Source organism: Somniosus microcephalus, unplaced genomic scaffold, assembly GCF_052327205.1.
Source record: "Somniosus microcephalus isolate GS21.2 unplaced genomic scaffold, FLI_Smic_1.0 unresolved_chr2, whole genome shotgun sequence".
Classification (NCBI taxonomy): domain Eukaryota; kingdom Metazoa; phylum Chordata; class Chondrichthyes; order Squaliformes; family Somniosidae; genus Somniosus; species Somniosus microcephalus.
This window is the reverse complement of record NW_028225180.1, coordinates 1,614,807-1,637,565: the sequence shown is the minus strand read 5'-3', so window position 1 is coordinate 1,637,565 and position 22,759 is coordinate 1,614,807. Positions and strand designations below refer to the sequence as shown.

General features: G+C 47.3%; 1 protein-coding gene across 1 annotated transcript; it reads right to left on the bottom strand.

Annotated features, from left to right (window-relative positions):
- Positions 1 to 3,368: 3,368 nt before the first annotated feature.
- Positions 3,369 to 12,847, bottom strand: LOC147092032 (ecto-ADP-ribosyltransferase 5-like). Its single transcript, XM_085976405.1, has 2 exons — positions 12,754 to 12,847; positions 3,369 to 4,225 (listed from the first exon to the last, which is right to left on the bottom strand). Exons 1-2 carry the CDS (start codon positions 12,845 to 12,847, stop codon positions 3,369 to 3,371), a joined length of 951 nt encoding a protein of 316 aa, XP_085832531.1.
- Between the last annotated feature and the right edge of the window lie 9,912 nt (positions 12,848 to 22,759).

Here is a 22,759-nt window from a genome sequence, read left to right as displayed (position 1 = left end):
TAGAGGGGTGAGGGGTTAGATGGGGTGAGGTTTTAGAGGGGTGAGTGGTTCGCCGAGTGAGGGGTTAGAGGGGTGAGGGTTTAGAGGGGTGAGGGGTTAGAGGAGTGAGGGGTTAGAGGGGGTGAGGGGTTAGAGGGGGTGAGGGGTTAGAGGGTTGAGGGGTTAGAGCGGGTGTGGAGGTTAGGGGGTGAGGTGTTAGAGGGGTGAGGGATTAGAGGTGGTGACGGGTTAGAGAGGTGAGGGGTTAGAGGGGTGATGGGTCAGAGGGGTGAGTGGTTAGAGGGAGTGAGGGGTTAGATGGGTGAGGGGTTAGGGTATGAGGGTTTATAGGGGGTGAGGGGTTAGAGGGGTGGGGGTTAGAGGGGGTGAGGGGATAGAGGGGGTGAGGTGTTAGAGGGGTTGAGGCGTTAGAGGGGGTGAGGGGTTAGAGGGGGTGAGGGCTGAGGGGTTAGAGGGGTGAGGGTTTAGAGGTGTGAGGGGTTAGAGGGGTGAGGGGTTAGAGTGGTGAGTGGTTAGAGGGGGTGAGGGGCACAGGGGTGCGTGGTTAGAGGGGTGAGGGGTTAGATGGGGTGTGGGGTCAGAGGGATGAGGGGTTAGAGGGGTGAGGGGTTAGAGGGGTGAGGGGTTAGAGGGGTGAGGGGTCACAGGGGTGAGGGTTTAGAGGGGTGAGGGGTTAGAGGGGTGAGGGGTTAGAGGGATGACAGGTTAGAGGGATGAGGCGTTAGAGGGGGTGAGGGGTTAGATGGGGTGAGGGGTTAGAGCGGTGAGGGGTTAGAGGGGAGAGGGGTTAGAGGAGTGAGGGGTTAGAGGGGGTGAGCATTTAGAGCGGTGAGGGTTTAGAGGGGTGAGGGGTTAGTGGGGTGAGGGGTTAGAGGGGGTGAGTGTTTAAAGGGTTGAGTGGTTAGAGGGGTGAGGGGTTAGAGGGGTGAGGGGTTAGATGGGTGAGGGGTTAGAGGAGTGAGGGGTTAGAGGGTGTGAGCGGTTATAGCGGGTGAGGGGATAGAGGGGTGCGGGGTTAGAGGAGTGAAGGGTTAGAGGGTGTGAGGGGTTAGAGGGGGTGAGGGGATAGAGGGGTGAGGGGATAGAGGGGTGAGGGGTTAGAGGGGTGAGGGGTTAGAGGGGAGAGGGGTTAGAGGAGTGAGGGGTTAGAGGAGTGAGGGGTTAGAGGGGGTGAGCATTTAGAGCGGTGAGGGTTTAGAGGGGTGAGTGGTTAGTGGGGTGAGGGGTTAGAGGGGGTGAGTGTTTAAAGGGTTGAGTGGTTAGAGGGGTGAGGGGTTAGAGGGGTGAGGGGTTAGAGGGGTGAGGGGTTAGAGGTGTGAGGGGTTAGAGGGTGTGAGCGGTTATAGCGGGTGAGGGGATAGAGGGGTGCGGGGTTAGAGGAGTGAGGGGTTAGAGGGTGTGAGGGGTTAGTGGGGGTGAGGGGATAGAGGGGTGAGGGGATAGAGGCGTGAGGGGTTAGAGGGGTGAGGTGTTACAGAGGGTGAGGGTTTAGAGGGTTGAGGGTTTATAGGGGGTGTGGTGTTAGAGGGGGTGAGGGGTTAGAGGGAGTGAGGGGTTAGAGGGGTGAGGAGTTAGAGGGGTGAGGGCTGAGGGGTTAGAGGGTGGTGAGGGGTTAGGGAGTGAGGGGTTAGAGGGGTTGAGGTGTTAGAGGGGTCGGGGGTTAGAGGAGTGAGGGTTTGGAGTTGTGAGGGGTAAGAGGGTGTGAGGGGTTAGAGGGAAGAAGGTTTTAGCGGTGTGAGGGTTTAGAGGGGTGAGGGTTTAGAGGGGGTGAAGGGTGAGGGGTTAGAGGGGTGAGGGTTTAGCGGTGTGAGGGTTTACAGGGGTGAAGGGTTGGAGGGGGTGAGTGGTTAGAGGTGGTGAGGTGTTACAGGGGTGAGGGGTTAGCGGGGTGAGGGGTTACGGGTGTGAGGGGGTTAGAGTAGGTGAGGGGTCAGAGGTGTGAGGGATTAGAGGGTTTGAGGGGTTGGAGAAGTGAGGGGTTAGATGAGTGAGGGGTTAGAGGGGTGAGGGGTTAGGGGGTGTGAGGTGTTAAAGAGGGTGAGGGTTTAGAGGGGTGTGGGGTGATGTGTGAGGGATCGAGGAGATGAGGGGTTAGAGGGGTATTGTGTTAGAGGGGGTGAGGTTAGAGGTGTTGAGGGTCTGAGGGGTTAGAGGAGTGAGGGGTTCAAGTGGGTGAGGGGCTAGAGGGGGTGAGGCATTAGAGGGGTTGAGGGGTTAGAGTGTGAGGGGTTGGAGTGGTGAGGGGTTAGAGGGGTGAGGGGTTAGAGGGGGTGTGTGGATAGGGAGTGAGGGGTTAGAGGAATGAGGGTTTGGAGGGGTGAGGAGTGAGGGTTTAGAGGGGTTAGAGCGGTGAGGAGTGAGGGGATTCAGGGGTGAGGTGATAGAGGGGTGAGGGGTTAGAGGGGTGAGGGGTTAGAGGGGTGAGGGGTTAGAGGGGTGTGGTGTTAGAGGGAGTGAGGTTAAAGGGGTTGAGGGTCTGAGGGGTTAGAGGAGTGAGGGGTTCAAGTGGGTGAGGGGCTAGAGGGGGTGAGGCATTAGAGGGGTTGAGGGGTTAGAGTGTGAGGTGTTGGGGTGGTGAGGGGTTAGAGGGGTGAGGGGTTAGAGGGGGTGAGGGGTTTGGGAGTGAGGGGTTAGAGGAATGAGGGGTTGGAGGGGTGAGGAGTGAGGGGTTAGAGGGGTTAGAGCGGTGAGGAGTGAGGGGTTACGGGGTGAGGTGTTAGAGGGGTGAGGGGTTAGAGGTGTGAGGGGTTAGAGGGGTGAGGGGTTAGAGGGGGTGAGGGGTCAGATGGGTGAGGGGTGAGGGGTTAGATGGGTGAGGGGTGAGGGGTTAGATCGGTGATGGTTTAGAGGTGTTAGAGGGGGTGAGGGGTTAGAGGAATGAGGGGTTAGAGGGGTGAGTGGTAAGAGGAGTGAGGTGTTAGAGGGGTGAGTGGTTAGAGGGGTGAGTTTTGAGGGCTTCGAGGGGTGAGTGGTTAGAGGGGTGAGATGTTAGAGGGGTGAGGGGTTAGAGCAGTGAGGGGTTGGAGGGGTGAGTGGTTAGAGGGGTGAGGGGTTAGAGGGGTGAGTGGTTAGAGGGGTGAGGGGTTAGAGGCGTGAGTGGTTAGCGGGGTGAGGGGTTAGAGGAGTGAGGGGTTAGATGGGTGAGGGGTTAGAGGAGTGAAGGGTTAGAGGGGTGAGTGGTTAGAGGGGTGAGGGGTTAGAGGGGTGAGTGGTTAGAGGGGTGAGGGTTGAGGGGTTAGAGGGGTGAGTGGTTAGAGGGGTGAGTGATTAGAGGGGTGAGTGGTTAGAGGGGTGAGGGGTTAGAGGGGTGAGTGTTTTGAGGGGTGACGGGTGAGGGGTTAGAGGGTTTGGGGTTAGGGAGGTGGGATTCAGTCACTGCAGTAGCACCTGATGAGACCCCCAACTACCCCCAGAATGACTAAGATCCCCAAAGCCGTCAGTAACCAGACCCACCAGGCCGTTTTGGTGACGGGAACGATCAGACGACCGGAGCCGCCTGACTTCAGTTCGAGATCCACCTTCACTCCCTTGTAGTCTGTCGAGTCGAGGGTGTATCTGTTCCCTCCTGACGAGGATGTGATTTTGAACTTCTCATAAGGTGGGATCAAGTCCTCCTGTTGCCACGGATTGAATGAGAACCTTTGGAGGTCGATACCGTACGATGTGCTTATTACAAAGAAAGGGTTAGTCCCAAACTTCTTAGCCTCTGCCTCACTGAAGGAAGTGGACGCAAATATTCCGAACCTCATCTCTGTGTCCAGCATCCCAGGAATCTGACTCTCTTTCCCCCGATACACCAGCCGCCCAATGGAGCTGTTTCTCAACTCGTCCAGGGCGACAGAGAGAAGGTAGTGAAAGCTCTTCAGGTTAAAGCAGGCATTGTATATGTTGAGGTCACCACCATAGCTTCGAACCTCTTTGTTCAAGCTACTATACAAAGTTCCACCAAAGGTGTAGGTGGCCATGGCGATGACATGCTCCTCTCGGAGACCACCAGCCACTTTGAGATTCTTCTGTTTCCAACTGGCTTTTTCCCAGATATCCTTAAATAACTCGTCAATCTCCAGCTCTGTCCGCAGGGATCTTATCGCCAAGTCATCGGACGCCTTGCTCCGAGAGAAGTACAAGGCGGCAGAATTTTCTTCCATGTTCAACTCTGTGCTTTCAGTTAGCGTCGGACAAACGACACCCTCAGGATTCACGGGAAAACAGACCAGACTCCTACCTGCCAATCAGAAAGACAGAACTCCAATTTATAACGCGCCCTTTCGACCTCAGGATGTGCCACAACGCTTCACAGCCAATGAAGTGCTTTTGAAGTGTGGTCACTGTTGTAATGTAGGAAAAGCGGCGGCCAATTGTGCACAGCAAGCTCCCACAAACAGCAATGTGAAAATGACCAGATATTCTGTTTTAGTATTAAGTGATATTGGTCAAGGAATAAATATTGGGCCCCAGGACACCAGGGGGAACTCCACTCTGCTATTCCTCCAATAGTGGCCGTGGGATCTTTTAGGTCTACCAGAGAGAGCAGACGGGGCCTCAACTTAATGACTCGTCCAACAGTGCAGCGCTCCCTCAGTACTGTCCCTCCGACAGTGCAGAGCTCCCTCAGTACTGTCCCTCCGACAGTGCAGCACTCCCTCAGTACTGCCCCTCCGACAGTTCAGCACTCCCTCAGTACTGCCCCTCTGACAGTGCAGCACTCCCTCAGTACTGCCCCTCCGACAGTGCAGCACTCCCACAGTACTGCCCCTCCGACAGTGCAGCGCTCCCTCAGTACTACCCCTCCAACAGTGCAGCTCTCCCTCAGTACTGCCCCTCCGACAGTGCAGCGCTCCCTCAGTACTGTCCCTCCGACAGTGCAGCACTCCCTCAGTACTGCCCCTCCGACAGTGCAGCACTCCCTCTGTACTGCCCCTCCGACAGTGCAGTGCTCCCACAGTACTGCCCCTCCGACAGTGCAGCGCTCCCTCAGTACTGCCCCTCCGACAGTGCAGCGCTCCCACAGTACTGTCCCTCAGATAACACAGCGCACCCTCAGTAATGCCCCTCCGACAGCGCGGCACTCCCTCAGTACTGCCCCTTCGACAGTGCGGTGCTCCCTCAGTACTGCTCCTCTGACAGTGCAGCGCTCCCTCAGTACTTACCCTCCGACAGTGCTGCGCTCCCTCAGTACTGACCCTCCGACAGTGCAACACTCTCTCAGTACTGCCCCTCCAACAGTGCAGCGCTCCCTCAGTACTGCCCCTCTGACAGTGCAGCGCTCTCTCAGTACTGACCCTCCGACAGTGCAGCACTCCCTCAGTACTTGGCAACAAGGGAATGTCAGACTGGGATTATGGGGCTCGAGTCTCTGGAGTTGTGAATCTCAAACCCACAACCGCCTGACTCAGAGGCGAGAGAGAGAGAGACTGAGACCCACTGAGCCACGACTGACAGGTAGGAAAGAAAGTCATTGATCAGGAAGATATGTAACAGGAGAGGACAAAGGTTTTGGGGAACTGAAGTCAGCATTGAAGTACTCACAGGACCTCAGGAACAGAATGTGAAACAGCCACTCCATCTTTACTTCAACACAAAGATTTCGGCAATAAACCAACTTGTCTTCACAATCAGGTACACTCTGCAAGAAATTAGTCGCTCAGCTGAATTAATATAATCCACATGATAACATAAGAAGAACATAAGAAGTAAAAGGTAAAGTAATAAAAAGGGCAAAAGCAGGAACTAAGTGTCACAAAACATATTTGAAAGTTCTCTATCTGAATGCACGTAACATTCGTAACAAAATAGACGAGTTAATGGCACAAATAACTACATATGGGTATGATCTTGTGGCCATTACAGAAATCTGGCTGCAGGGTGACAATGCCTGGGAATTAAACATACCAGGTTATTTAACGATCAGGAAGGGCAGGCAGGAAGGAAGGGGAGGTGGGGTGGCTATGTTAATAAAGGAAGGAATCACTGTAATGCAGAGAAATGATATTGGGTCAAAACATCAGGATAATGATACAGTTTGGGTGGAGATAAGGATTAATAAGGGGAAAAAAACACTAGTGGGTGTAGTCTATAGGCCTCCGAACAGTTGCAACTCTGTTGGACGGAGTATCAATCAGGAAATAGTTAAGGCTTGTAATAAAGGAATATCTATAATTATGGGGGATTTTAACTATCATATTACTTGGACAAATCAAATTGGGCAGGGCTGCCTTGAGGATGAGTTCATTGAGTGTATTAGGGATGGGTTTCTTGAGCAGTATGTAACTGAACCGACCAGGGGGCAAGCAACCTTAGATCTGGTCCTGTGTAACGAGACAGGATTAATTAAAAATGTCCTAGTAAAGGATCCCCTTGGAATGAGTGACCATAACATGGTTAAATTCCATATTCAATTAGAGGGTGAGAAGGTTGGACCTCAAACAAGCGTGCTAAGCTTGAATAAAGAGACTATGAAGGTATGAGAGCGGAATTGAGTAGAGTGGATTGAGAAAATAGATTATAAGTTAAGACGATACATGATCAGTGGTGTATATTTAAGGACTTATTTTACAACTTCCAAAAAATATATATACCACTGAGAAGAAAAGGGTGTAAAAGAAAAGACAGCCATCCATGGCTAAGTAAAGAAATTAAGGATAGTATTCGACTAAAAACAAGGGCATATAAGGTAGCCAAATCTAGTGGGAGGATAGAGGATTGGGAAAACTTTAAAAGACAGCAAAAAATAACAAAAAGATTAATTAAGGAAGGGAAGATAGATTATGAAAGTAAATTAGCAAAAAATATAAAAACAGATATTAAGAGTTTTTATAGATATATAAAAAGTAAAAGGGTGGCTAAAGTAAATGTTGGTCCCTTAGAGGATGAGACCGGGAAATTAATGGTGGGAAATATGGAGATGGCAAAAACACTGAATGAATATTTTGTATCACTCTTTAAGTAGAGGACACTAAGAATATCCCAACACTGGACAAACAGGGGGCTATAGGGGGCGGGGAGTTGCTAAACACGGTCAAGATCACTAAGGAAGTGGTACTCGGTAAAATAATGGGACTCAAGGCAGATAAATCACCTGGACCGGATGGCTTACATCCTAGGGTCTTGAGGGAAGTGGCGGTAGGGATTGTGGATGCATTGGTAATAATTTTCCAAAACTCCCTGGACTCGGCAAAGGTCCCAGTAGACTGGAAAACTGCTAATGTAACACCCTTATTTCAAAAGGGCAGTAGACAGAAGGCTGGAAACTATAGACCGGTTAGCCTAACATCTGTGGTAGGTAAAATTTTGGAGTCCATTATTAAGGAGACAGTAAGAGGACATTTGGATAATCATAATTTAATAGGACAAAGTCAGCATGGTTTTATGAAGGGGAGGTCATGTTTGACAAATTTGCTGGAGTTCTTTGAGGAAGTAACATATAGGGTGGATAAAGGGGAACCAGTGGACGTAGTGTATTTAGACTTCTAAAAGGCATTTGACAAGGTGCCACACAAAAGATTATTGCTTAAGATAAAAAAATCATGGGATTGGGGGTAATATTCTGGCATGGATAGAGGATTGGCTATCTAACAGAAGGCAGAGAGTTGGGATAAATGGTTCATTTTCAGACAGGCAATCAGTAACTAGTGGTGTTCCGCAGGGGTCAGTGCTGGGTCCCCAACTCTTTACAATCTATATTAACGATTTGGAGGACGGGTCCGAGTGTAACATATCAAAGTTTGCAGATTACACGAAGATGGGTGGGAAAGTAGTGAGTGAGGAGGACATAAAAAAGCTGCAAGGGTACATAGACAGGCTAAGTAAGTGGGCAGAAAATTGGCAGATGGAATACAATACTGGAAAGTGTGAGGTTATGCACTTTGGCAGGAAAAACCGTAGAGCAAGTTATTATCTTAATGGCAAGAAACTGGAAAGTACTGAAGTACAAAGGGATCTGGGGGTCCTGGTGCACGAAACTCAAAAAGTTAGTATGCAGGTGCAGCAAGTGATTAAGAAGGCCAATGGAATGTTGGCTTTCATTGCTAGGGGGATAGAATATAAAAATAGGGAGTTATTGCTTCAGTTGTACAAGGTATTGGTGAGACCGCACCTGGAATACAGCATACAGTTTTGGTGTCCATATTTAAGAAAAGACATACTTGCTCTCGAGTCAGTACAAAGAAGGTTCACTCGGTTAATCCCGGGGATGAGGGGATGGACATATGAGGAGAGGTTGAGTAGATTGGGACTCAACTCATTGGAGTTCAGAAGAATGAGAGGCGATCTTATTGAAACATATAAGATTGTGAAGGGGTTGGATCGGGTGGATGCGGGGAGGATGTTCCCGATGATGGGTGAAACTAGAACTAGGGGGCATAGTCTTAGAATAAGGGGCTGCTCTTTCAAAACTGAGATGAGGAGGAACTACTTCACTCAGAGGGTGGTAGGTCCATGGAATATGCTGCCCCAAAAAGCTGTAGAAGCTACATCATTACATAAATTTAAAACAGAAATAGACAGTTTCCTAGAAGTAAAGGGAATTAAGGGTTACGGGGAGCGGGCAGGAATTTGGACATGAGTCTAGGTTCGGATCGCTCATGGCCCTGTGGGTAGCAGAGCGCACCCAGGGGCCGTGTAGCCTGATCCTGCTCCTATTTCGTGTGTCTAATTCTGTTAGATTCAGGAGATGGTTCTGTGATGGTAGATTGGCGGTTATGATCAGATCAGCCATGATCTTATTGAATGGCGGAGCAGGCTCGAGGGGCCGATTGGCCTACTCCTGCTCCTATTTCTTATGCTCTTATGTTCTTATGTTCCTTCGTCAGGTGAAGTGGAGATATGCATAAACACAGCTTATATAGTCAGAGAATAATGTCAGATGTTTACAGGTAATCTTTCTAACTGCCATTTATCACAATTCGGCAGAGAGATAATCATAGGTGTAAATGGTGTTCAAACAGGTCAGTCAGGAAAATATTACATCAAAGAACAATGAGGTGGGGTGACAAGGGGTCAAATGTTGCAGATGCTGGGGTCTGTATGAAAAACAAAAAAACAGACAAAAAACATTATTTTTGCTGGAAATCACAGCAGGTCCGGCCGCATCTGTGTGGAGGGAACAAGCCAATGACGACTCGAGTCTGGATGACCCTACGTCACGTGGGGTTACGTGTAGCGTGACATGAATCCAAGATCCCTGTTACAGCCGTCCTCATGGGTGCGGAACTTGGCTATCAATTTCTGCTCGATGATTTTGCGTTGTCGTGTGTCTCGAAGGCCGCCTTGGAGAATGCTTACCCGACGATCAGAGGCTGAATGTCCTTGACTGCTGAAGTTTTCCCCGACTGGGAGGGAACACTCCTGCCTGGCGATTGTTGCGCGGTGTCCGTTCATCCGTTGTCGCAGTGTCTGCATGGTCTTGGCGATGCACCATGCTCCGGGGCATCCTTTCCTGCAACGTATGAGGTAGACAATGTTGGCCGAGTCACATGAGTATGTACCATGTACCTGGTGGGTTGTGTCCTCACGTGTGATGATGGTATCTGTGTTGATGATCTGGCATATCTTGCAGAGGCTGCTGTGGCAGAGTTGTGTGGTGTCGTGGTCGCTGTTCTCCTGAAAGCTGGGTAATTTGCTGCGAAAACCTAAGAATCCCATGTGTTTCTTTCAACAAACTTCGCAACTTGTCCTGCCAACTTCAGAGGCTTCTGTACATAAACTCGCCGGTGTCTCTTTTCCTTCAGCACCTTTAAAATTGTACATTTGAGTTTTTATTGCCTCTCCTCATATTCCACCCTGATTTATCCTACACACCTCTCTGCGTTAAATTTCATCTGTCGTTTTTACATTTTTATTATTTCATGGGATGTGGCCATGGCTGGCACGGGCAGCAAATATTGCCTATTCCTAATTGCACTTTAGAAGCTGGCTTTGAGCTGCCTTCTTGAACCGCTACAGCCCGTGAAGCTACTTTACTCCCACAGTGCTGTTACAGAGGGAGGTGCAGGATTTTGACCAAGGGACGCTGAAGGAACGGCGATATATTTCCAAGCCAGGAAGGTGTGTGACTTGGAAGGAACTTGGAGGTGGTGATCCTTCCATGCACTTGCTACACTTGTCCTTCAACATGGTAGAGGTCGCGGGTTTGGGAGGTGCTGTCTAAGAACCTTGGAGAGTTGCTGCAGTGCATCTTGTAGATGGTACACACTGCAGCCACGGTGCACCGGCGGTGGAGGGAGTGAACGTTTAAGGTGGAGGATGTGGTGCCAAACAAGCGGGCTGCTTTATATTGGATGACGGCAGCACGGTGGCATAGTGGTTAGCACTGTTGCCTCACAGTGCCAGGGACCCGGGTTCCAATCTGGCCTCGGGTGACTGTCTGTGTGGAGTTTGCACATGTTCCTCGTGTTTGCGTGGATTTCCTCCGGGTGCTCCGGTTTCCTCCCACAGTCCAAAGATGTGCGGGTTAGGTTGACCGGCTGTGATAAATTGACCCTTAGTGTTAGGGGGATTAAATACGTGGGGTTACGGGGATAGGGTGGGATATGTGTTGGTGTAGGGGTTACGGGGATCGGGTGGGATATGTGTCGGTGCAGGCTCGATGGGCCGAAATGGCTTCTATATGCATTGTGGGGTTTCTGTGATTTCTGTGATCATATTGTGTGTTGTTGGAGCTGCAGTCATCCAGACACGTGGAACGTATTCCATCACACTCCTGACATGTGCATTGTAGATGGTGGAAAGGCTTTGGGGTGTCAGAGAGTAGTGGTGAATGGTTGTTGTTCTGACCTGGATCGTACCTGCTCTTGCAGCCACACGTTTTATGTGGCTGGTCCCGGTCTAGTTAAAATTCTGGTAAATGGTCTCCCTCAGGATAATGATGGTGGGGGATTTGGCGATGGTAATGCCATTGAATGTCACGGGAGGTGACACTTGTTAGAGATCGTCATTGCCTGGCACTTAAGTGGTGCGTGTGCTACTTGCCACTTACCAGCCCAAGCCTGAAAATCGTCCAGGTCTTGCTGCATGCGGGCACTGACTGCTTCATTTTCTGAGGAGTTGTGAATGGAAGTGAAAACTGCAATCATAAGTGAACATCCCCATTTCTGACCATATGAGGGAAGGTTATTGATGAAACAGCCATCTTCCTTTGTGCTAGGTTTGACTCAAGCCAATGGAGAGCTTTCCGCCTCATCCACAATGACTTCAATTTCACGAGTCTCCTTGAAGCCACACTTGGTCAAATGTTGCCTTGATGTCGAGGGCAGGCACTCTCAGCTCAGCTTTCGAATTCAACTCTTTGTCCATGTTTCGAACAAGGCTGTAATGAAGTCTGGCGCCGGGTGGTGCTGGATGAACTCAAATTGAGCCCCCGTGAGTAAGTTAGTGGTGAGTAGGTAAAACTTAATAGCACTGGACACCTTTCATCACTTTGCTCATTTCACCAGATTGTCTATGTCCTCCTGAACCCTACTCCTATCCCACTCAGTGTTTACTACATTTCCTAGTTTTGTGTCATTAGTAAACGTTCAAATTATGCCATTTCTCTCTCTCTCTCTCTCTCTCTCTATATATATATATATATATATATATATATATTTATGTAAGACACTCTGCTTCATATTGATCAAAATGATCAGTGGGCCGAATAGCGACATCTGGGGGTCACCACTGTTTACTTTCCTGCAGCCTGAACAACATCCATTCACCACTACTTTCTGTTTTCTGTCACTTAGCCAATGTCAGAATGGCACTACCACTGCTCCTTTGGTCCAAACAAGTTTATTCAAACACACTTTATCAAATGCATTTTTAAAGTCATGCAAAAACGTCAACCACATTAAGCTCAACAACCCTCTCAGTTACTTCACCAAAGAACTCAATCAAGTTTGTCAGACACACTTTGCCGTTAACATATCCATGCTGGTTCTCGCTTATTAATTCATGTTTATTTCCAAGTAACAGATAATTTTGTCCATTTTTATGACCTCTAGAAGTTTCCCCACCGCCGACGTTAGCCTGGCCAGCCTGTAGTTACAGGGTTTAACCCTCTCTCCTGCTTTAAACAGGTTGTAACATTTGTATCCCGACAATCCTCTGGCCCCACTCCATTATCCAAGGAGGATTGAAAGATTCTGGGCAGATCCCGCGCTATTCCCACCATTCATTCTCTCAGCAAAACTCATACATCTGATTCGGATTGCGGAAATGTTCTACTTTACTGTGGTACAAAACGTACTGGATTGAAAGGGGTTAACTGCAGTTGTTTGTTCAGTGACTGTAATTAATGTCAGTCTCCACGGCTTAGCTGAAGCTGTTTGTTCAGTGACTTTAATTAATGTCAGTCTCCATGGTCCCTAATTGCATCAGTGCATGGTTTCCCTCTTCTATTAATAAGGGTCTCCTTTCAATGGTTTATCCCATAGTGACAGTGAGAGCATCACCTCCGACACTAACAGTGATCAGTGCGCTGCTCAACAAAGAATGAGTCAGAATCTGAGATCACTAGATTGGAATGTTACAACAATGGAGCAGAATCTGAATTCAGTAGATTGGAATGTTACAACAATGGACAAGAGTTTCTCCTGGGCGTTGGACTTTTATTCTGACTTTTATGAATATCTATCATTAGCAAATCAGATCTATTACGCACTTCTGATCATTCAATGCATTTACTATCCCCTCCTTGCTGCTGTTGGTGTTGCTGGTAAGTCTCTCTATTCAACTATCAATTCTATAAACCGTGATTAACTGCATTCCTGTTCTTGCCTTTTACTCTCTCCTCCTTGCTGCAGTTGTTGTTCCTGCTATGTCTCTGAATCCAGCTATTAACTCTGCAAACCTTTGCATACTGAATTATCATTCTCGGAAGCTACTCTCCCATCTGTGCTGCTGTGGGTGTTCATCTTAAGTCTCCACATCCAGCAATTAGATCTGTACAACACGTCTCACTGTATTCATTTGTTTATCATTTAAATCTTGGGAGGACGAAAGCTATTTCATTCGGTCCTAGTCACGAACTCCATTTTTTACCTACTAATTCAGTCCCCACCGCTGACAAATTTCTGAGAATGAACCAGGTTGTTTGCAAACTTGGCGTTCTCTATGAACATGAGCTGAGTTCCAACCACATATCTTCTGAACCATAAGTCATGCCTACTACCACCTCCGTAATATCAACCATCTATGCACCTTCTCAGCACTTCCACTGCATAAACACTCACGCTTGCCTTTGTTAAATCTAACTCGAGGTTACAGAGATAGGGAGGGTTGTAGGGCTGGAGAAGGTTGCAGACATAGGGAGCATTGTAGCTCTGGAGGAGTTTACAGAGATAGGGAGGGGTGTAAGGCTGGAGTAGGTTTCAGATACAGGGAGTGTTGCTGTTCTACATCATTGCTTGCGAATATTGTCCATTTTATTCCCTAAGTGTCATTGTCAGACTCTCAAAATCAGCTGCTCTCCAATCTATTACCCTGGTCGTTGTCACACATATGCACTTCTCAATTATTATCTTAATGCATATTATAGTATGGTCAATATTGCCTGGATGTTCCTCTACTTTAACTTCTCTTATCTGCTCTGGTTCATTCCCCATTACTAGGCCCAATAGTGAATCCTCCCTTGGACATTTAAAATATTGAGTACACATTGTTGGAACTCCATTCCCTTATCCCCCGTACCTGCCTCTTTTATCCAATTGATACTTGGGTATTTTAAATCCCCCATGATTATTATAATATTTTTTTACTAATTTCCAGAATGTATCTGCACTTTCTTCCACTATTAGCTGGTCTGTTGACTGCAGTATTAGTGTGATCTATTATCTATAAATTATCTTTCATCTTTATCCACATGTATTCAATTTAAACCTTTCTGATACCTGCGTCACTTTTAACTACTGCCATTATTGTATCCCTAATAAGTACAGCTACTCCACCTCCCTTTTCGCACTCTCTAACATTTCTAAATGTGTTATACCCTGCAATATTTAATTCACAGCCCTGAATTTTCAGTAGCCATGACTCAGTGAAAGCAAAGAGAGGGAATTAAAAAATATTAACAAGTAATATCAAGAAAACCCAATGATGTTTTATAAATAAATAAAGAACAGGAGGATAACTATGGAATGAGTAGGACCTATTACAGTCTAAAAAGGTAACCTGTGTGTGGAGGCAGAAGACATGGGTATGGTTCTTATGGAATACTTTTCGCCTGTGTTCGCAGAAAAGAAGGACAATGCAGATACTTTAATGAAAGAGGAAGCCTGTGAAATATTAGATAGGATAAGTATTTGAAGGATTTGCTTCTTTGGAAATAGATAAATTGCCAGACCCAGATGAAATGCATCCCATGCTGTTAAGAGAGACAATTTAAGGTTGTGTCTGAGGAATTTGATTGAATTTCATAGGGACGTAACGAGGAGGATCAATGAGGGTAGTGCATTAGATGCAGTCCACATAGATATTAGAAAGGCATTTGACAACGTCAAAATGACAGGTTGGGAAAAATAATAAAATCCCACGGGATCCAAGGGAAAGTGTCAAGTTGGATCCAAAATTGGCTCAGTGACTGGAAGGCTGTTTCCATTGGGTTTCTGCAGGACTCAGTAATATGTTCCTTGCTTTTTGTGGTTTATATCAATTATTTAGACCTATAGAAACATAGAAGATAGGAGCAGGATTAGGCCATTCGGCCCCTCGAGGCTGCTCCGCCATTCAGTGCGATCATGGCTGATCATCCATATTCACTACCCGGTCCCTGCTTTCTCCCCATACCCCTTGATCCCTTTAACCTTAAGAAATATATCCAACTCCTTCTTGAATATATTTAATTAACTGTCATCCACCGCCTTCTGTGGTAGAGAATTCCACAGGTTCGCCACTCTCTGGGTGAAGAAATTCCTCCTCATCTCTGTCCCTTATCCTTAGACTGTGACCCCTGGTTCTGGACTCCCCGACCATCGGGAACATCCTTCCTGCATCTATTCTGTCTAGTCCTGTCAGAATTTTATAAGTTTCAATGAGATCCCCTCTCATTCTTCTATACTCCAGCGAGTGCAAGCCAAATCGACCCAATCGCTCCTCATACGTCATTCCTGCCATCCCAGGTATCAGCCTGGTGAATCTTCCCTGAACTCCTTCCATGTCAAGTACATCCTTCCTCGGATAAGGCGACCAAAACTGCACAAAATACTCAAATGTGGTCTAACCAAGACCCTGTACAACTGCAGCAAGACATCCTTGTTCCTGTACTCAAAGCCTCTCGCTACGAAGGCCAACATACCATTTGCCTTCTTAACCACCTGCTGCACCTGCATGCTTAACTTCAGCGACTGGTGCACAAGGACACCCAGGTCTCGTTGCATTTTCCCTTATCCCAATCGATTGCCATTTAGATAATAATCTGCCTTCCTGGTTTTGCCACCAAAGTGGATAACCTCACATTTATCCACGTTATACTGCATCTGCCATGTTTCTGCCCACTCACCCAACATGTCCAAATCGTCCTGGAGTTTCTCCTCATCCTCCTCACAGCACACACACCCACCGAGCTTTGTGTCGTCTGCAACTTTGGAGATATTACATCTCGTTCCCTTGTCCAGATCAGTTATATATATTGTGAATCGCTGGGGTCCAAGGACCGATCGCCGCAGTAACCCACTCGTCACTGCCTGCCATTCGGAAAAAGACTCGTTTAGTCCAAAACTTTGCTTTCTGTCTGCCAACCAGTTCTCTATCCAAGTCAATACCTTGGCCCCAATCCCATGTGCCTTAAATTTACACGATAATCTCTTATGCGGGAGCTTATCGAAGGCCTTCTGAAAGTCCAGATACACCACATCCACTGGTTCTGCCTTATTTATTTTACCAGTTGCATCCTCAGAAATTTCATGTGGATTAGTCAAGCATGATTTACCTTTTGTGAATCCATGTTGACTTTTTCGGATCCTGTCACTGTTTTCCAAGTGCTCTGCTATTACATCGACTCTAGCATTTTCCCCACTACCGATGTCAGGCTTACTGGACTGTCATGCCCCATCTTCTCTGTACCATCGTTTTTGAATAGAGGGGTAACATTAGCTACCGTCCAATCCATGGCTACTGTTCCAGTTTCCATCGAATGTTGGAAGATGATCAGCAATGCATCTATTATTCCTCGGGCCACTTCCTTACGTAACCTAGGGTGTAGATTATCAGGCCCTGGGGATTTATCAGTCATCAATCCCATCAAATTCCCCAACATCATTTCCCTACAAATACTGATTTCTTTCAGTTCCTCCCTTTGTGTCCTCCTTTATGAAGACAGAACCAAAATATGTATTTAATTGTTCCGCCATTTCTTTGTTCCCCATTATAAATTCCCCTGATTCTGACTGCAAGGGATCTATGCTTGATTTCACCAATCTTTTTCTCTTCACATATATATAAAAGCTTTTACAGTCAGTTTTTATGTTCCCTGCAAGCTTACTCTCATATTATATTTTCCCCTTCTTAATTAATCCCTTTATCCTCCTTTGTTGAATCCTAAACTGTTCCGAATCCTCAGGTTTACTGCTTTTTCTGGCCAATTTATATGTCCTCTCCTTGAATCTTATGCTATCCCTAATTTCCCTTGTAAGCCATGGTTGAGTCACCTTTTTTGTTTTATTTTTATGCCAAACTGGGAGGAACAAATTCTGTAGTTCATCCATGCGGTTTTTGAATGTTTGCCATTGCCTATCCACCGTCAACCCTTTGAGTGACATTCTGCAAACAACCCTACCCAACTCGCGCCTCAGATAATTGTAGTTCCCTTTATTTAAATTTAGGACCCTAGACTCTGAGTCAACAAATTCATTCTCCATCTTAATGAAGAATTCGATCATATTATGATCACTCCGACCCAAGGGGCCTCATACAACAAGAATGCTAATGAATCCTTTCTCATTACATAATACCCAGTCTAAGATGGCCTGATCTCTGTTTGGTTCCTCGACATATTGGCCCAGGAAACCATGCCATATACATTCCAGGAATTCCTCCTCCACAGTATTGTTACTAATTTGGTTAGCCCAATGTATATGTAGCTTATAGTTACCCATGATATCTGCTGTGCGCTTATTGCACGCTTCGTTAATTCCCCTTTTAATGCCATCCCCAACCACCGCCTTACTGTGTGGAGGACGTTTTCTGCCCCTTGGTATTTCTCAATTCTACCCATACAGATTCCACATCATCAGAGTTAATATCCTTCCTTACAATTGTGTTAATCCCTTCTTTAGCCTGTAATGCTACCCCACCACACTTTCCTTCTTGCCTATCTTTCCTGAATATCGAATACACTTGGATGTTGTGCTCCCAGCCTTGGCCATCCTTGCGCCACGTTTCTGTAATACCAACCAATTCACGTTCATTTTCCTCTATTTGCGCAGCCAATTCATCCACCTTATTACGAATGCTCCTCACATTAAGACACAAAGCACTTTTGTTTTTCTCCTTCCTATCTTTTGCTTTTATCCTTGTTTCCCATTCCTCTGTCTCCCTGCTCAGGTTCCCAACCCCCTGCCATTTTTGTTTAAACCCTCCCCCACAGCACTAACAAACACTCCCCCTAGGACATAGTTTCCAGCCCTGCCCAGGTGCAAACAGTCCGGTTTGAACTGGTCCCACCTCCCCCATAACCGGTTCCAATGTCCCAGGAACATGAATCCCTCCCCATTGCACCATTCCTCTAGCCACTTATTCATCTGAAATATCCTTCTTTTTCTACTCTGACTAGCACGTGGCACTGGTAGCAATCCTGAGGTTACTACCTTTTAGGTCCAATTTTTAAATTTACATCCTAACTCCCTTTATTCAGCTTTTAGGACCTCATCCCGGTTTTTACCTATATCGCTGTTACCTATATGCAACAGGACAACTGGCTGTTCACCCTCCCCTTCCAAGATGTTCTGCAGCCGCTCTGAGACATCCTTGACCCTTGCACCAGGGAGGCAACACACCATCCTGGAGTTTCATTTGCGGCTGCAGAAACGCCTATCTATTCCCCTTACAATAGATTCCCCTATTACTATAGCTCTACTCGTCTTTTTACTACCGTGCTGTGCAGCAGAGCCACCCCTGGTGCCAGGAAGTTGGCTGCTGCTGCTTTCCTCTGATAAGCCATCCCCCACAACAGTAATCAAAGTGGTGCATCTGTTTGAGAGGGGGATGTCCACAGGGGACCCCTTTACTACCTGCCTGCGCCTAGTAATCTGCCTGTTTGTCATCCCTTCCCTTTCTGCCTGTCCAACCTCTACCTGCGGTGTGTCCAACTCCCTAAACGTGCTATTCACGATGTACTGAGCATCGCGAGTGCACCAGTGTGCATCCAATTGCAGCTCCAGCGCCGCAATGCGGTCTGTCAGTAGCTGCAGGTGGATACACTTCCTGCACACATAGTTGTCAGGGACATAAGAAGTGTCCCTGAGTTCCCACATAGCGCAGGTGGATCATACCACGTGGCCGGGCGGTCCTGCCAAGAAGTACCCTTTAATTAATTGAAATAAAATTAACTCAAGTCAATCCCATCAATTACACTACAGTTAAATGGTTTAGCAACAGTCCCCGCTACACCAGAGAGACCTTAGCAACTATAAACCACAGAGTTAAAGTTTAAAAAGAGAGAAAAACTCACCAACCAATCAATTACCTGCTTTCTGGTGAGATCACACTTCGATTACTTTTTACTTCTCTCCCTCCCTCTGAATTCGGTGACTGCAGATTAGTAAACCTACCTGGTCTCGGAGCTGCATTTAAACTACCGCCGCTCAGCCGCCTCGTCCCTTGCAGGTCCACCCATCTGCATCCGCTGCTCTGAGGCATACCTGGTCTCGGAGCCGCTTTTTGAACTGCCGCCGCTCAGCCGCCTCGTCCCTCGCAGGTCTGCCCGCCTGCTGCTGCTGCTCTGATGTCTACCTGGTCTTGGAGCCACTTTTTGCACTGCCGCCACTCAGCCGCATCGTCCCTCGCAGGTCCGCCCACCTGCCGCCGCAGCTCTGATTCCTACCTGGTCTCGGAGCCACTTTTCAACTGCTGCCGCTCAGCCGCCTCATCCCTCGCAGGTCTGCCCACCTGCTGCCACTGCTCTGAGGCCTACCTGGTCTTGGAGCCGCTTTTCAACTGCGGCTGCTCAGCCGCCTCGCCCCTTGCAGGTCTGCCCACCTGCCGCTGCTGCTCTGAGGCCTACCTGGCCTTAAAGCCGCTTTTCAACTGCCACCGCTCAGCCACCTCGTCTGCCGCAGCTCCACCCACCTGCCGCCGCTGCTCTGAGGCCTACCTGGTCTCGGAGCCGCTTTTTGAACTGCCGCCACTCAGCCACCTCATCCCTCAAACGTCCACCCACCTGCCGCCACTGCCCTGAGGCCTACCTGGTCTCGGAGCCACTTTTCAACTGCCACCGCTCAGCTGCCTCATCCCTCGCAGGTCCGCCCACCTGCCGCCGCTTCTCAGAGGCCTATCTGGTCTCAGAGCCGCTTTTCAACTGCCGCCGCTCAACCGCCTCATCCCTCGCAGTTCCACACGCCTGCTGCCACTGCTCAATGTAGGGGGTGAGGCGGGAGGAGTGTTATCTCGGTGGACCAATGAATTAAATTCTTGGTCTAAGGCGGGAGCTGTGTAATCTTGGTGGCCCTGGGAATGAAAATCCTGTACTGATGAAGGGTAAAATATGGAGCATACTCTCATTTTTAATTTAAAGCTGTGTACAATAAGGTGATCTAGATTGTGTTGTAGTGAAGTGTTGTGGTGAAAATGTATCAATGTGTCTGTTTGTTCAAAGCATGTAATTAATGCCACTTACAGTGAGGCCTAATGATGTCACTCGCGGATTTCCCTCTGCTATAAATAAGGAGCTCCCTTCAATGTGTGACCTCACACAATCAGCGCGTTGCCTCCAGCAAAAAGAACACCAGCCACTCACAGATGGGATGTGGTGGGTTCGAGGGTCTCTATGGAAAGTATTCTTAATCAGTGGCAGTTATCAAGAATACTGTGGAATAACAACAGAAAATGATGAAATCACTCAGCAGGTCAGGCAGCATCCGTGGAGAGAGAAAGAGTTAACGTTCCAGGTCTGTGACCGTTCGTCAGAATTGGAAAAGTTAGAGATGTAACAGATTTTAAGCAGTTGCAGGGTCAGGGAAATTGGGGAGGGGTGGAGTAAAGAACAAAAGGATCTGTCTGTGATAGGCTGGAATGCAGGAGTTGTTAAATGTTCCAAATGGGGATGGGAGAAACATCATCCGCTGCCGCCTGAAACAAAATGGGGGCAGAGGTTATGGTCCGAAATTGCAGAACTCAATGTTGAGTCCAGAATGCTGTAAAGTGCCTAATAGAAAGATGAAGTGCTGTTCCTCGAGCTTAAATTGAGCTTCAATGGAACACTATAAGAAGCCGAGGACAGAGAGGTCAGAGTGGGAGGGTAGCTGAGAATAAAATTCGCAGGGGACAGGAAGCTCGGGGTCAATCAACAGACTGACCAGAATTTTTCCGCTGGGCAAGCACCCAATCTGCATTTGTTCTCCCCAATGTAGAGGAGACCTCATCGTGAGTAGCGAACACAGTACACTAAATTGAAAGAAATGCAAGTAAATGTCTGTTTCACCTGTAAGGACCTTTTGGAGCCGTGGACAGTGGGAAGGGAGGAGGTAAAAGTGCAAGTGTTACATCTCCTACACTTGCACGGGAAGGTGCCGTGGGGATGGGAGGGGCTGTTGTGGGTGATTGAGGAGTGGTCCAGGGTGTTGTGGAGCGGGCGGTTCCTTCGGAATGCAGAAAGGGGAGGGGAGGATATGCAAAATAATTACTATCACCTTCTTTCTGCTTTTAGTGTTCCTTGTAAGTAATCTATACCCAGTAATTAATTCTATAAAACATGTTACACTGTAATATTATTCTTGCTATTTACCGTGGCTTGCTCAGTTATTAATTGTATTCTGTCTTTCAAGTTGTTTCATCTTTGTTAATGCAAGAGTTGTTCTTTAAAAAGACTGGCACATCCTCGCTACGGCTGGTGTTCCTGCTAATTCTCTGTAAACAGCTTTTAATTCTATAAATCATGTATTACTGTTCTTGTCATTTACACCCCCTACACCCCCTCACTACTGTTGGTGTTCGTGGTATTCATTCTGTAAATCACCTTAAGCTGCATCACTGTTCTTGTCATTGCCTCCTCCCACACCCTCTCGCTATTTTTGGTGTCCCTGGTAAGTCTCTGTTATCCAGCTATTAAATCTATAAAACATGTTTAACTGTATTTCTCTTCTTGTCATTCTCCATCCCATCCGTACGGTTGTCGGCTGTTGATTCTGCAGGTGATATAGTGTTACCAAGACTCAATTGTTCTATATTCACCTCAAGAAAAGATATTGGACGAGTCACTTTATTTAACGAATTTCGTTCTGCTCTCTACACTGAACATTTGTAACAGATCAGGAGAATATTGTCTTGGTTGAGGAGACTTTTCAACTCATGGTGAAAGATCGTCGACCAGAAATGTTCACTCTCTCTCTCTCTCTCCACTGATGCTGCCTGACCTGCTGAGTATTTAAAGCATTTTCTGTTCTTATTTCAGATTTACAGCATCCACAGTAATTTGATTCTGTTTTCAGTGAATGGTCGGAATGGTTACTGACAGAATCACAGGAACAAATCCTGGCAGATCTCAAACACATCTTTAAATGTCTGAAATATCCGCAAATCATTCAGTTCCAGTCAGTGTCTCCTTTCCCACCATCTCCAGTTCTGCATTAGTGGCACTGCTTCTTATGGTTAGAATAGGATTACAAGGATCATTTACTTTCTCAAAAATGTTCAGTCTGCCATATTTAATGGAGTTTATTTCCAATATTTGTTTTGAAATTACATTTGGATCCCATGCCCATCTATCACAGTTCAGTGGATCTCTCAGTGAGACCCAGTGTGATGCTCTATGGCCTCCAGCTGCACTGCTGGATCAAGGATGTCTTGCTACAGTTGTACAGGGCCTTGGTCAGTCCATATCTTGAGTATAATGTGCAGTTTTGGTCGCCTTATCTGAGGAAGTTTGTTCTTGCCAAGGAAGGAGTTCAGCGAAGATTGACCAGACTGATACCTGAGATGGTAGGAATGACGTATGAGGAGAGATTGGGACGATTGGGCTTGTACTCGCTGGAGGTTAGAAGAATGAGAGGGGATCTCATTGAAACATATTAAATTCTGACAGGACTGAACAGATTAGTTGCAGGAAGGATGTTCCCGATGGTTGGGGAGTTCAGAACCAAGGGTCACAGTCTAAGGGTAAGGGGTAGGCCATTTAGGACAGAAATGAGAAGGAATTTCTTCACCCAGAGAGTGGTGAACCTGTGGAATTCTCTACCACAGATGGCAGTAGAGGCCAATAAATTAAATATATTCAAGAAGGAGTTGGATATATTTCGTAAGGCTAAAGGGATCAAGGGGTATAGGGAGGAAAGCAGGGACAGGGTACTGAATTTGAATGATCAGCCATGATCGCATTGAATGGTGGAGCAGGCTCGAGGGCCGAATGGCCTACTCCTGCTCCTATCTTCTATGTTTCTATGTTTCTATAATCAATCCCAGTCGATTGCTAATGAAATACTGTGGATTAGAAAATCCTTTCATATATTCTCGACTAATATTCTCTGTACAAATTGGAAACAAACTGGTGAAAAAGTGCAAGGATAATTTGCTTCCATTTGTGTTCAGATACTTTACGAAAGCTTTCGGCGGCTCGTTGCCTGTTGGATGAGTCACT